Below are 15247 nucleotides of genomic sequence, written 5' to 3' on the forward strand. Positions count from 1 at the left end.
TCTGACTCATCAAGCACAACACTTTTTACATTGATTCAACGTCATTTAATCCATGTAAAAAGACGTATTAGTGTGGAATGGACTAGATTGAAATATGCCTGCGCGGTTGACGTACTTCGTTGTGGTATGCTCTGTTGATACGATTTCTAACCAGGGCGATCTGATGGGTTAGTAGTCGTCTATGCTTGGTGTTTCAATCTGTAGATATGTTGATTTTGATGGTGATCATTGAATACATTCTTAATTGAACCCCCCTTTCAACGGCTTCCATTTGATATCGTTTCTGACACCGGTGCCTGAGGAGTATGGTTGTTTTACTTGTATTAATCGTGTGTAGCCTATGTCATTTGCGTTTTATGGCTGTCTCATTGCAGTAACCGCCTGTTTATGGAGATACCTGAGCCCCGAATGCATGTTTGTTCTGATAATAATTTCCACATAAACCAAAAAAGGAATATGGCTGCATATTGTGTAAACAGCAGTGAAAAATTAAACGGAGTAAACATTTGTAATCTACATTATTGGCGGAACCTATTTTTCATTTCATTTTAGCATGTTTTGACCCAACGCTTTATTCACTATGACGTCACAAAGAACGATCACGTGGTCACATCAGCTGATAAAGGGAAAAAGTTTTGAGCTTTGAGGAAAAGATGAGCTGTTCAGTGTCAGGTGCCAGCCCTTTGCTGTCATTGCAGATAATATGCTAAGTTGGCCGAATTTTCAAAGTATCATTAAATTTGCAGCTTTCAAGGTTGGGCAACTCCATTGTTCACTGGTAATTCTAAAATGGCGTTATCGCTGAGTGCAAATTTTGCACTCCAATGCTTTTTTAACCTTTGCTATGAACAGTTTCGAAATTTCCTCTGGTCTAATGTGTTGTAAGTTATTTCGCTTCATGTCATTGCCGGTTGATAATACTGCATTGCCTCTTTAGACTTTTAGAGCCTTGCTGCAGTTATTTTTCCCACGCCAACAAACATAACCGGCGAATCGGTTCTTTCTTACATACAGTAGTTACAGTCAACATCTACAGATGTTGATTGTACAGTTTGCTGGCTGAGAAAGCTTTGTTTTCAGTGGTTCAGTTCATAGCAATGTACAGATGGACTTATTAGATATTGCGGTAAAGTTCAAAACTGTGATAAAGCATTACCATTCTGAGAAAAGAGTGTTTTATTTTGCCAAGTATATAACCTCACCTTGCAAAATAGAAAAAAAGATGTGTGTATATACTTTCCGTAGAGTTGTTTATACATCCTACCTGGTGTGATTGGACCACTTCAAACAAACAGAAGCAGCTTTGGTTTGTTTTTCTTCATGACGTATTAGCAATGAGGGATGCATCGTCATTGTTTTGTTTATGGCTGCTCTTGGTATCAGAAAAAGGTGAAACAAGGAACCCAGATACCAAAGAAATATCACACTATACCCCAGCCAGAAAATTCAAACTTTTTATATTGATACAAGGCCTGCAAACGTTACATCAATGTAAAAAAGTACAGATTTGCTATCTGGGACATTCTTTTGGTCCACTGGTTAAGTGGTTATGCCAAAGGAAGATGTTCAATAAAACCTGCGTCAGTGGTTCAAAACCTCTATAAGTATGCGAAACTGCCAAGATCAAGCTCTCAAAGAAGCTTTTTCAGTCCGGGGATAACGACTTAGTCACTGAATCAAGTTCAGTGAAGAAGTTTTATTCTAAATATCAAACTTGGCCCTTTTGACATTCATTGTGTTATTACCTGGCCACCAAACCGGCTTTTTTTTATGTTGATTTGGACTTCATGTCTGCAGACGTTGAATCAATGCAGCAAAATACTTATTTTCTGATTTAGATTCGTTTTCAAACGTTGAATGAATGTAAACATGGTCGATTTTGCTTGCTCGGTGATTGGGTATTCACAGGGCCGTTGAGAAGATAGTTTGGACCTGCCACCAATGTCATTCTCGAACCTTAATATAAAGATAGTTTCTAACAAAAAGCACAATATCTAAAAAATAAGAGGAGGTGTCTTCAAGCTCTCGGGTCTTTTGGAAAAGTTACGGGCTCCTAAAAGCACCCCGAGTCGGGTTCAAAAGTACCTTAACCCCCTGTCAACCCTCCTTGGTAGTCATGCTTATCTGATTGCAGCTTTTCAACCTAGTAAACCCTGTCACTGGTCAGTCAAACGAATCATTAAATGGTATGAAAATCAAATGTCCATGCAGGAGCGTGGTCAGGGAGACAATTCCTCCCCCCCCCCCGAAATATTTTAGATGAATTTTCACACTCTGTTACAGCATCATTTAACAAAGTTTTAGTCTTTATTTAGGCTACTCTCAAAATGAGCAATTTTAAGATTTTTTTTTTCAAAGTTTTCTTGGAAAACCCCTCAAACCCTCTTGTGGATGCTTCGCTTTCGATGACTGGTTACCAGACTCACTTACATCTTCAAAAATACTTATTTACTCCCCCCTCCCGAAATTTTGTGCTGGCTACGCCCCTGTGTCCATGATACGTTCAAAGCCATCAACTTCTTGCTGCTATACAGTAGGTGCTGTTTAAAACATCTTTAGACCTGAAAATTGTGTGGTTAAAGTTTTTTTGTGACGTAGTCTACACCTTGCTGCATAACAGTGACCGCAAAATTGGTGTCAACGCGTCACGTCTTAACAACCGGTTGAAACAGGTTCAAACCTTTCAAGCGGACAAGAAATTTAAACATCAACACCCAATTACATACCCGGACCTTTTACAGTGAAGTACATCCAAAAAAGATTAGGATCTAATTCACTCAAGATTTTAGATTATGTCTGACGAAGCTTAAGAAATAAGTTTGCATTGTGTGGTAATTTTTCGGCGATTTAATAGAGCTGTATTCACTTTACTAAGTGCTTTTAGTCAAGTCAGCAAGAATCTTTTTGCATTAAATGAAGGTCTGCAAGTATTTTGAAACTTCTTGAAACAATTCGTTTTTTCACACCACTTTTTCGTCTTGATATTATTTTTGGCCCAAATCCGCAATCCTAAGTTTGCCTTTATTGTTGTCTGATTGCAATAAATTGTAGTGAAACTCAAATAAAAAAAAATATTTTCTCTACAAATCTAACTTGATTAAGACGGCTACCCAGATGAAAGATTTTAATAATGTATTGAAAGTGCCTCGAGAAAAGTTATAAAAACTATTTGTCAATTTCGTACGAACTTGTTCTTCAAAACACCATTTCCTTGAATCTGATTGTGCATACTTTTTCTTAACTAGTTTCGTAAAAAAAACAGCTTTGAAAGAAGATACCCGAAGTTCAAAGTTACTGTAAGACGTCTTGGACTGTGGTTGAGATTGGCTCGGTATTTATTTACCTTTAAATCAGTTCGTTTGTTCTTTCACGTTTATCCATTCAGGTAATATTTCGCAAAGTTTGGATTAAGGTCATTTAAGTTTCACCATCATTTCCCTATCTTATCGCCGTTTCAATCTACAGATTGTCGGATAAAAGCAAACATAATTTTGCAAAGAATTAACGTGTCTGGAAATAGGTGAGTTGCAATACCCTTTTTTTACAAATTACAGTGCTTATTTTTCACAGAGCTATGCACTCGACCTTTGACTTCTACAGAAATTGGATAATCTTTATTGCTGACTTGACAGCAAGATGCACATTAACGTGTTTCGAAGCGAAACGACTTCCAGCTATTTTTGAACAAACCTTTTACTGAAATAGATGGCTGGGTATTGCGAAACATTTTTAAGGTCTGGCTGGCAAGAGTGGAAGAAATTTACATGGAACCAACCAGCCTACTCAAAAAAAATTGTTGTCAGAAGAACATACGGAGATAGCGTCAGCCAGACGATAGTTAAAAATAATTGCTTTTTTGAATAAACTGTGTAAGTAAAAAGCATTTTCGAGTGGTAACAATTGTTTGAATCACGTCTGCAAACGTTAAAGCGACGTGAAAAAACGTTGAATCTCTGCCACATGTATAGTCAAAAGGGTTAGCTGCGACGATAGACGTGGCTGCTGTAATTTCGCGTGTCAACTGACAACCGATCCAACGCTGGGATTGCGAAATTCTGACAACGAGTACAAGGGTTGTAGCGGAGCTAACCGGTTTGAAGCGGTCAGCTGTGCGACGCCGTTGTTACCTCATAAAAAGAAACAAACAAAAAGATTGCGAAATATCGTTTCGTAAGCCGGTTGTTGTAGAAATTACCGCGGCTGCGTTGGGTCTGTCAGGAAGCTGAATAAGCGATTAAAGTGCAAGGACAGTTTGAAATTTTCTTTCAGTCTGTGTGAGGTAATCTTTCAAACATGTTTCGCAATGCTGAGTTTGTATTTTCGTTATTCAATGGGCGGCGTTCTTGGAGAGTAAAGCAACAAAACGAAGTAACCTCGTGAGAAGCTGTTCAGCATTTTCAATCAGCTGATTATTTGCCAATCGCCAATGACGTAATTGAGGATTACACAATTTGTAGGCAAATTTCTGTGTAAATTCAATGGAACGATATGTACTTAAACAAACGATGGAGAGACTCTTCAAATGTATGATATTATATGCTGTAACTAGGATATAACGCCATTTTTATATTTTTTCCCTCCTCCCATGTGACGGTTTTAGCCAGTTTGGTATATGAAGTTTCTAAACCCCCGGGGGTATCATATGGTACCTACAGTTCTTGACGATTGACATGACCAGTATTTCTAATTTCCAATCATCGGGTAGTTGGTGTCAGCACGTATAGATCGATCGCAACAACACTTCTAAAATCGTCGCAAAATTTCTTGTTGCAACTCAATCTTTAAGTAAAGAATACAAAAAATGCTGTAAACATAAATACAAGAAGAAAGAAGACAAATGCAAAATAGGCTACAACAACACAAAAATTTGGACATTGTCTTTGGATTGAAATTTTTCGTTGAATAAACAGAAGGTAGATTGAACTGATCTCTTGAAATTCAGCTCAGTTTGTTTTTATTTCGGACCATCACAACGAAAAATAAACAATAAATTATATGACAAACAATCCCAGCAACACCGAGTTGAAACCATTCCATAGCTAACTGCCATGGGCGTAGCTCCATGTTTTCGATAAGTGCCAAACCAACCACTTTCTAACCCTTTGTGAAACCGTTTCGCCATGCATCCCTTCCAATCGTATTCTGGTGTTGCATCTACAAGAATTTGAATCTCCATTCTGTCAGTTTCAAGCGTTGTTATTTTATTGTTGCAACTTTTAATAACCACGCAAGCACATTTGCTTGTATTACTTTTTCCAGGGCTTCTGCAGCCTCTGCTATGTTGACATGTATTGTTTTCGGTGTGATGATCAGAAATGAAAACAACTGAACTGAACTACTATGTTTTCTCATTTCCGATTTCTTATGAGTGCTTTGATATGTTTTCAATAAGCACTCTTTTTAGCTTACGTATGCTGTAATATGACTATTTTCTTCCAAAGTGTGATTAATCACATTGCGAAATGACCAATGATGTCAACGTCTACCGAAACAATTGTATCCTCAGCGCTCTTGTGTTGTTATTTCTGGGCTGTTCAACCAGTTGTTGGGTACATTCAAATTTATTTAAAAATAAAACATGTCGTCACTATGCTAGACAATGCTAAAATGTATATCGCTTCGACAAGTGGCTGATAATGACGAAAAAAATCAGAGTATGGTAGTCACAGAAGCAGGTTTATTACTTGAAAGAGATGTAGGCCTGTTAAGTTTTTTTAACACACGTTTAAAACGTTGGATTCTTCACAAACAGTCATTTAAGAAGGTGAAGTAAAGGCACCGTATACCACAGTCTTGAGACTCTTGAACGACAACAAAAATTATTTCAAGGGTTAAATATAGACCAAAAACCGATGGCATGGTTTAATGGTTTTACACAGAAAAATCGATTTAATTTTCGTTATCGTTTGTTTTAACATCTCATCTTTGTTACGCAACAACGAAGCATCGCAGATGTTTTTAATCTTGCCCATGTGCTGCCATGGAAACGAGATTTTCCTGGCAACCGTTGGCGCTGGTATTTCGCAATATTGTGACTGAAAGAGTTTCGCAACGTTGTCCTCTCATCCTGGTTAAAAATATTGGTTCTTTTTGCATTGATTTAACGTCTGCAAACGTTAAAAAAACTAATGTTGATAGGTTCCTTCGATCGATAATGCCGGCCGGTTCTCGTTTATTATAACTTATTTGTCATTAACCCGGCGACCAGCATTCTAAATTGACTCATTGATGGAAAATAAATGCATTTGAAGTTAACTTGTAGCACCCTTTATTCTGAGTAATAAGCAAAAACCAACTGACATGGCAGACTTTTTTGGTACAGTACAGTTTTAAATTAAAGGCTATTGGCAATATTATTTCAAGTGTGTCAAAGATTGTAAGTTGTTTGGGAACAAAAAGACATAATTTTTCACCTAAAATAGACCGGCACTAACAATCGATTTGATAGCATGGCTCCCTGGTGAAGCTAATTCAGTTATTTTTGTTGGCTAAACGTCATTGATAATTTTAATGACCTAAGACCAAGGCATATATCAGGGATGGCCAAACTACTGTTCTTGAAACCTTTCAATGCGGCTTTTCAAACTAAAAAAAAAAAAAAACTACCCAGACAGCTAATCAATCGTTGTTGATTCAACATCTGCAGACGTTGAATCAATGTAAAAGCGATTGATTTACTGTCTGGGTATGTAATTTTTTTCACTGCAAATAAATTTTACAATTTTTTTTTTTCAATTTAATTAATGTGTTGGCAACACTACAATATTCTCAATTAGGTCATTTGTAATTAAAAAAAAAACAAAAAAAAAACAAAGTATAGTCGTCAGGGATCGAGGGTATTAAAGTTTTATTAAAGACTAATATCGTTGTCGAGTATTTGCAAATGAAGAAAGTGAAAATATAACTTTCAAAGCAAAATAAGAGGAAGAATTTGCGTTCACTAATGTGGAGTGTTTTATTATTGCAATTATGCTTACTTTCGTCCTGGGTAGAGGTGAGCGGTGTTAGTCAACAACCGATGTCGAACCAAGTCCACATTATTGGAAAACCAACGTTTTATCCTCTGCGCCATCCCACATACAAGACACAAGTCAATGCAAGGACATCGCTATACAGGGTAGTTATGTTTCTCTTGAAATACGGTTGTTTTTGAGACTTCTTTCTTTTGGGAGTCATGCGATTGAATTTGCAACACTGTTGCCTTCTGATGTTTTCATAACTTCAACATAAACTGACGCAAAACGAGCGTTTCCGAATGTCGCAGTTGCCCCACCTACAAGCTGTCAGTGTTGAAAAATTTGTGATGAACTGAACTGAACCAAAAAAACGTCAATCACTAAATGTCTATAAATAGTCATACACTTTGTTACGCTTCTACTTTGCGCCACAAACTCCTTCAAAATGATGTCAGAGCTGTTTAGCATTTGTCGTTTACTCCCGAAAGATTCCTATCCTCAATGTTTATTTTGTGTCGCCTGTGTAGAAAATAAACAAAGTATTTATGTAGAATTGAATCTTTTGATTGCGTTTATTTTTATCACAATAACATGTCAACAAAACTCATTTATGGTTGCAGTTTTAAGGAATGTAGCTAAAACAAAAGAACCTAGCAAGAAATAATAGAAGATATTTCATTTTCTTGATTAACAAGAAATATTAGCTTTTTAAATTACGTGGATTTCGAAAAAGCTGTCGACAAAGTTTATGGAGGTATACTGAAATACTGTGACTATACTAAAAACCTACAAAATGGGATGCCTTTAATAGCAACGTTCGTGAGAGTCTTTGACCTCAAGGGCCTATCCTTGGTCCATCTCATGCTGATGATGGTTCCCAGACCACCCTAGACAACTGATGATGAAGATTATGTGCCTGATCGGATACAGACGTTGGCGATCATGGTCCTCCAAACTTCTCTGTCATTTGCCATTCTTACAAAATCGTTCGTTTTGACTGTTGTGTTTGTGGCCCATTGATTCAAGTTAATCTTTGTCGACCTCTGCTTCTTTTTCCCTGTATCATCCCCAATAGTGCTATTTTTTCCAAATCTCCATGTGAATATGACCTACAAATTGCATCTGGACAACTAATCAGTCGTTTTTACATTGATTCAACGTCACAGACATCTGTACACGTTGAATCAATATAAAAACCGACTGATTTGTTGTCTGGAACATTGAGGGGTCGCTGGAGAGCAGCCCGTGTTCAATGACGTCATCCAAGACACGCAGACTTGCTGGGCCATTTGGCCGACGTAGTATGGTACAATACTAGGGTGTTATACTAACTATTGATCTTGTGGACTGCGGGCATGTTAATTAGCATTGCATTCGCTGGAAGAAGATATCACTCCTCACATTGAGAGGAACGTCCGACACGTCTGCCAAGCGAGATATTTCGTCGCGAACGACATAAAAAGAATTGCTTCTTTCGTTTTCTGAAGCAAGCAACATTTTTTTTCTACTAAAGCTGAGAAAACAATCAAGATAAGCTTCAGCTCTTCAATGGTATATTTAAAATTCATATTCGAAGACGCATCGCTATGTATTGACACAAACAATAAGTCAATCGTTACACAATACAGATGTTTTGTTATGATAAGTAGCCCAGTTCACAAAATTAATACAATTTTGACATTAATTGAACGTCTGTAGACGTTGAATCAATTCACTAACTTTTTAGCCAGGAAATCCGTTCGATTCTGGTCTATTTACATTTAGTTATGCCATGGCGTAATTTATTTTTTAAAGAAATAGCTAAATTGGTGTTTTTCACTTTACGTTGAATTGCACAGCTGCTTTTCGAAACACAGAATATTATTGACTTCTCTGGTGCAACTCAACGACTCGCGAGAAACATATGTTGCCAGAATGCTGTTTGAATAAGAAATCATAGCAGGCCTGAGCTTGCCCAATGCCCACGCTCAAAGGAGAGGTGACGTCATCTCTCTTGCTAAAACTGTGTTTTTGTTTTTTAAGTCGCAATCACAATTTGCAAAAGCTCTTCCACAAATCTTTTTGTCGATTGATCCAGTATTGATGTCGCAATGGCACATTTAGGCTGTGCATATTTTCTGCCGTAGTATCGTATTACCAGAGGCTTGCTTTTTTACCATCATGTTTGCATATATCGAAATACTTCATATGGTGCAATGGGGAATCTTGCAGATCACGTCATTCTAATAGAGAACTGTGCAATGCTTTTTTTACTCCTTTTTGAACGCTCGAGTTTTAACGGTTTTACCGATGTAAGATCGGAACATAGCTATGATATGAGCAACGATAATCCAATCGCATGTTAAGTTGTGAACATAAAATACTTTTCATTTGAAACGCATTCATGTAGATTTAGAAGTATGTACCCAGTTTAAAAGTAATAACATTTTATTGTTGGCCAGAAGTTACGTCCGCCCGCTAGGTGTTACGTCCGCCTTGGTAGCTCAGTTAGTTAGCGCGTGACTTCGTGAACGAAGAACTTTCGAGATCAAGCAGCGCTGGTTCGACTCTCGGGTTGTGTGATCGAGCAACGCATGTTAATGAATGCTCTCCATTCAGCGGCACCTAATTGATGGAATAATTACCGGCAACAACACTTCAACAATCGGAAAACTTCACTCTGTCAACCTCTGTAACCGGCCCTGCGTCAAAAGCCTCCACAAGAATGCAAAACTATCAGGAACGAATAACCTATCAAGGTTTGTCAGTCCGAGGATAAAGATTCAAATCCAAACCAACAGCCAATTTTGTGTCATGATTTCCTTTCAAAAACAAACATTTCATTTTGTTTTGGACTTGAAGCGACGTCAGATGTATAGCCTATTTAAAGAATTTTCAGTTACTTAAGCTTACAATCGATCAGCATAAATTTGTTTGAAAAGATTTCATTTTGTTTCGTTTTGAAATCAACTTTCTGATGAATCTCATCATGTTTCAGTCAAAACAGAATTGTTGCTGTTTACATTTTTGCTGTAGCTGTTGTGTTTAGTAGCAAACTACACGTAGGGTTGTTTGACCACGAAAATGTGCGATACAAAATTTTATTTCAATGTAAAATTACTTTGGTTTGTTTTATCGTCTCGTTCAAATTAACTGTCGTAGTGAAGAACTAGGATTTGTGTTACTTCAAAATTTAAGAATTTTCGTTTTGTGTACCTCTACAAATTTATAGATTGTAGCTTAGCGTTATGCTCTTTGAATGAGTTTCATTATTGTTAACATTTTAGACCAGGCTATTGTTTTAGCTTATTTCAATCCTTTTGTTCGAAATTGAGTTTCTTGGTGAATTAAGTTTCCTACCCATAAAAGTTTGTTTCGAACAACCCCTGGCCTAAAATGCTGAACTTTTGTATCCTGAAAACTCAAAACATTGAAAGCTCTCATTAAGTCCATGGTAATATGTTTTAGCATTGCTAGCATTGCAAAGTTTGTTTTGAATAACCCCTGGCCTAAAATGCTGAACTTTTGTATCCTGAAAACCCAAAACTTTAAAAGCTCTAAAGCTGAACAACGAGTTCATTAAGTCCATGGTGATATGTTTTGCATTGCTGCACTTACGATTTAAGTAGGTGCCAGGGTGTTGCCAGACTTGATGCGTTATTTCGAATGTTTTTGTAGCATTTCTAAAGGCATAAATAAAAGTTGAACCTAATATTTGTAGCCATTGAAAGGGCATACCCAGCCATCAGGGTTGCTTTTCTATCTCTAACCAATTGTTCTCGAAATGTTTGACGCCAACACTGGTCGAAACCCGATCAGCTTGCTAACAGCTAACCAGCACATTTCTTTTTCTCTTTGGTTTTCACTCGACAAGAGAATAACTTCGATGTTTCTCATAGCTGCTTTTTTCTTTCAGGCTTCGGCTTCTCTATAAATACCCAGACCGGGCCATTTCGCAACATACCCGCTATGCGCGAACAAACTGCTGAAAAGAATATGGCTCCAAATACATCGAATGTTTGCTGTGAAGAAAAGCTTTTGTCAGAGGGACCCGAATTGGATCTCAATCATAATGAAGTTGACACAATCAAGTCAGGGTCGGCTACAAAACGACCTTCTACTGCAGGAGACACAAATGCAAGAAGTAGAAAATTAATCAAAAACTGCTTCAGCCATTTAGAGTCGAACCTCAATGTACTTGTCGTTGGAACAAAAGGTGCAGGTAAGAAAAGTTTTTTTTTTGTAATAATTGTATTTAAGGTTTTAAGCTTCTCATATTTTTTTGCATAGAAAAAGCCGCGTTTCAGACTGTGGCGACTTAAAACGTACCGGTGTAAGACGTAGTTATAGCAAACGCAAACTATAAAAACTTATGTATTATAACTATGTTATAGCTTGGCATTTAACGCTTCTTGTAGAAGCTGCTGGTAGCTGTTTGACATTTCATCTTCGTACGATAAATGATAGTTAACTGTTATTGTTTTTTTAGGAAAAACTTCCCTAATCAATTCCATGAACATGGCCTTGACACAAGAGTGGAGGGATAGAGCGCGCTATTGTCCCGGTAGAAATCACGTCATCGACCAATGCGTCATGTTCCACAGTCGCAAATCTCGACAGCGAACTGAAGGGAAAGTTGTTTTTTGGGACACCAGAGGCTTTGAAGACATTCACTCTGACGACCATGCTATTCTCATCCTTCGATATGTCCTGGAAGGAAGAATTCCTGCCAAATGCATTCCTTGTGTTCTGCTAATGTCCAAAGAACTGATTAAAAAACGCTATCACAAAATCACGGGCACAGACAGAAGAATCGATCTTGTGCTAAATGTTGCTGCTCTCGACCAAGAACCACAAACAAGACTCATGTCTTTGGTTCAACAAGCAATCATCACTTCCAAGCATTCATCTGTCAACAGTAAGTTTTGGGTTTTCTTTTATTTTTGCATAAAAGTTTTGCAGTTTTTTGTGAAACCTGGAGTTTAAAAGCTATTGATTTAAGTCAAAGCTCAGGTTTTGGATTAAACGCAAATTGTTAGAATGTGAAAACCCTTCTAACACAATGGGTTTTGATTATTTTGCTTTGGGATGTTGTAAAAGTAGTGAATTGCTCAGCCCTAATGCAGCAGGTAGCCAGGGTTGCCAGATTAATAAAACAAAAAAGGCCAAATGCATCCCCAAAAAAGGCCAAATTATAGAAAAAAAGGCCAAACCTGCGATTCTGTTCTCTTTGTTGAAAGCAGTGGTGTTTTTGCACTTACTTTCAACAACAAATTAGATAATATTTACCCAGTTTCTATTGTTCTACATGTTATTTGTTAAAGAAGAATTGCTTAGTAAAATTCCTGAAAAAATGCAATCCATAAAATACAAAAAGATAGGTATGGAAACAATTACAATACAACTGAAATATGTATATAACATTAAGCTAAGCATCATCCTGTAGACTAAAAAGCCATTAACATCCACCAGTGAGACCCTGGTGACTAGTGAGCAGAGGAAAAAGGAGTTAATATTGGCATATCACTTGTTTGATGCAATATGAAATAGTATATATGTACAATATTTATACCCAATAGGCCTAAAATTACTTGTAGGCTACATTAAACACCCAACACTGTAAAATCAGAGAAATCAATTGCATTTATGTCCAACATCCTTCCACAATGAACACTCCTTATTCTAGGAATGCTAGCGCCTCTGCCATTTCGTTGCTGCTAGTTTCACAATAAACAATATCAGATATGAAACACCTTATCATTGTGGCACTGGCATCAAAGTTTGTGCAAAATTTTCCATTCAGCAGCATGTCCGTTCGAATTAGCAAAATCGCTTCCAAAAGCTCAGTCGGCATTTTGTTTCGTGGTTTTGTTTTCACTGCAGTAAGTAATGAAAAATCCTCTCTACTACTGCATTACTGCCAGGGATGCAGAGACATGTTAAAGCATAGCTAGCAAGGTCTTTGAAATGGGCATGATGTAAAACGCTACACCAAAACTTTTCACTGTTGCTAGGGATAACCAAAAGAACTATGAAAACAAAAAGAAAAAAAGGCCAAACAAATGCCAATCGGGAAACTAGAAAAGGCCAAAAAAAGACCAAACGGCCAAACAAAAATTGTCCGGCCAAACACTTTTCAAAAAGGCCAAATTTCTGAAATTTGGCCGTAAAAAGGCCAATATGGCAACCCTGCAGGTAGCCTCGCAATGGCAGAATGGCTCAGTAGTGAATGTGCGCGCAATTGTCGCGCGCATCGCTGTGTGAGCTTCGTAGCCATATCTCCAACCGCTGTCCTGTGAGCTATGCGTAATAAAGAAACTAAGCTATGAGCAGAACATCGCTGAATTGTTTGCTCGGCAATCCCCAGCACCTTGAAGCGCTAAATGGCTTCTTGATAGGCCAATAGATTGCTGTAACACAAGCTTAGGTAAAATGTGTGTTACCAAACACTAATACCACTGTAGCGGTGTTAATTTACTTTTTCTTTACTGGAAGGTTCTTTGCGCTAATCTTCGTCCTTTCCTTTGCAGAAATCCCTGTCGTTTCCGTGGCAACTAAATCAGACGTGTTGACGCCTGAGCAAATCCATGCCAAGATGGATAGGCTACAAGAATACAACCTCGAACATTTGGTTGAAGAACAGCGTCAACTCAACCGATCTTCTCGCCGCCGAAAGCCAACACAATCACCTGAGATGACCCCTCGGGTTAAGTTGGTGGTTAACTACAGCTGTGAACTTGAACCTTGGAGTGATGAATCTATCAATCCAAGTGCTGTTGTACCTTCACCTGATTTGGACACTCAGTTATTGGCCCTTTGGCGTGAGATCGTCACTCGTACGGCGACGTGCGGAGGCGGAGACCGACGAAAAAGGGCCTATTCGGCCACAACGTCTCCTAACCCCATGTGCCGTTGTTTACCTTTCAGTTTTAATTACTCGCGACTTCGCAGCTCGTCTTTATGAAAGCTGAAGTGCGTTGGCAGAGAGCAATATTGTTTACTATAAAGTTCACGCTGGTGCTTTTGTGTTTTATTTTATTTGCACTCGATCACCTTGACCGAAAATTTTGTGACAATCTGCGTTGCTTCAACGCTTAACGACGTAACGATAGAATATTTTTTAGACTGGCTATACAGTTATCCAATAAAAGGTGTCTTAACGAAAGGAGTTGCCTTTGATTAAGGTGTATCGAACTGTGTTGTGCGTATAGCCATTGTGACAAAGTCAAATTGGCATGTTGTTGTGTATTGCTAAGGCTTGCCAGAAATGACCAAGAAAAGCAGGAGTCCTGAAATAACCAAATTATCTTGGGTCCTGGCTGAGATGTTTGTTAACTACTACTTACCACACTGCCTTCTGCGTCATAGTGTAGGGATTGTGATGTCATCATAACTGTCGCTAAGCAACGTGCGAGCTTGAAAGAGAAAGTTTATAAACACTTTTGTATGTGACCTTCGTGAAAGGTGGCTGTTGTGTGATGGCCTTTTTTGTTTGTTTTTTAACTTTCTACTGTTATTTTCAGTGTTCCTTTTTGTATTCAAAATATATCCTTGTCGCATGGTCAGCTCTAGGCCCGCTGACCGAGGCTGGTTCCTAGATTTGGATTTGGTCCTTTTCAGGCCGCTCCGATCTGCAGTATATTGTCACTGTTCGCGTTACCAGATTGTCATTTCACTGGTGACTTGCAGCTATTTTTACATCGATTCATCGTTTTGCGATGTCGAATGAACGTGAAAATGACTGAATTCGTTTTCTTGATTTTTTTCGACTTGAATATTTTACTTCATTCACCTCAAATTGTGTTTGTACTCTTTGCCATTTCATTTAATTGAATCCATGAATAAATCTTACTACTCTCATGTCTATGCTATGGATTTGTGTCCAGTTGTTAAAAGTAAAAACCACAACACAGGTATCACACAACTTCAGAAAGTTTGCCATGAAGTTGGCTGCGTCAGTGTAGCCTCAGAAGTAATCTGCTCACGAGCACTGCTAGCGTACCAAAAGCAACCAAACGTTTGGGCTTTCTTAGCATTGCCAAATTCGAACTCTCATTAGATCCCCCCCCCCCCCCAAAACACATAAAAGTTATTGTATTTGCAAGGACGGATTATAATGTGAACCTACACATCATTGTGTTTTGCCTTGGTTGGTTTCCAATGTTTATCCTCGGACTGTCAAAACCTTGATAGGTTATTCCTGGTAGTTTTGCATACTTGCAAAGGCTCTTGACACAGGGCCGGTTACTGAGATTGACAGAGTGAAGTTTTCCGATTGTTGAAGTGTTGTTGCCGGGGAAATATTCCATCCA

The 15247-nt window shown here is 38.1% G+C and overlaps 1 protein-coding gene across 1 annotated transcript in view; it reads left to right on the forward strand.

Annotated features, from left to right (window-relative positions):
- The window catches only part of LOC145767152 (uncharacterized), a 37723-nt gene extending 22928 nt beyond the window's left edge, over positions 1–14795 (forward strand). The window contains exons 2-4 of the mRNA XM_082578915.1: positions 10852–11157; positions 11425–11853; positions 13466–14795. Of these exons, the coding sequence (XP_082435041.1) occupies positions 10852–11157; positions 11425–11853; positions 13466–13899 (1169 nt within the window). The 3' untranslated portion in view covers positions 13900–14795. The remainder of the gene's footprint in view (positions 1–10851; positions 11158–11424; positions 11854–13465) is intronic.
- Positions 14796–15247: the final 452 nt, after the last annotated feature.

Source organism: Aplidium turbinatum, chromosome 3, assembly GCF_918807975.1.
Source record: "Aplidium turbinatum chromosome 3, kaAplTurb1.1, whole genome shotgun sequence".
In the NCBI taxonomy this organism is placed as follows: domain Eukaryota; kingdom Metazoa; phylum Chordata; class Ascidiacea; order Aplousobranchia; family Polyclinidae; genus Aplidium; species Aplidium turbinatum.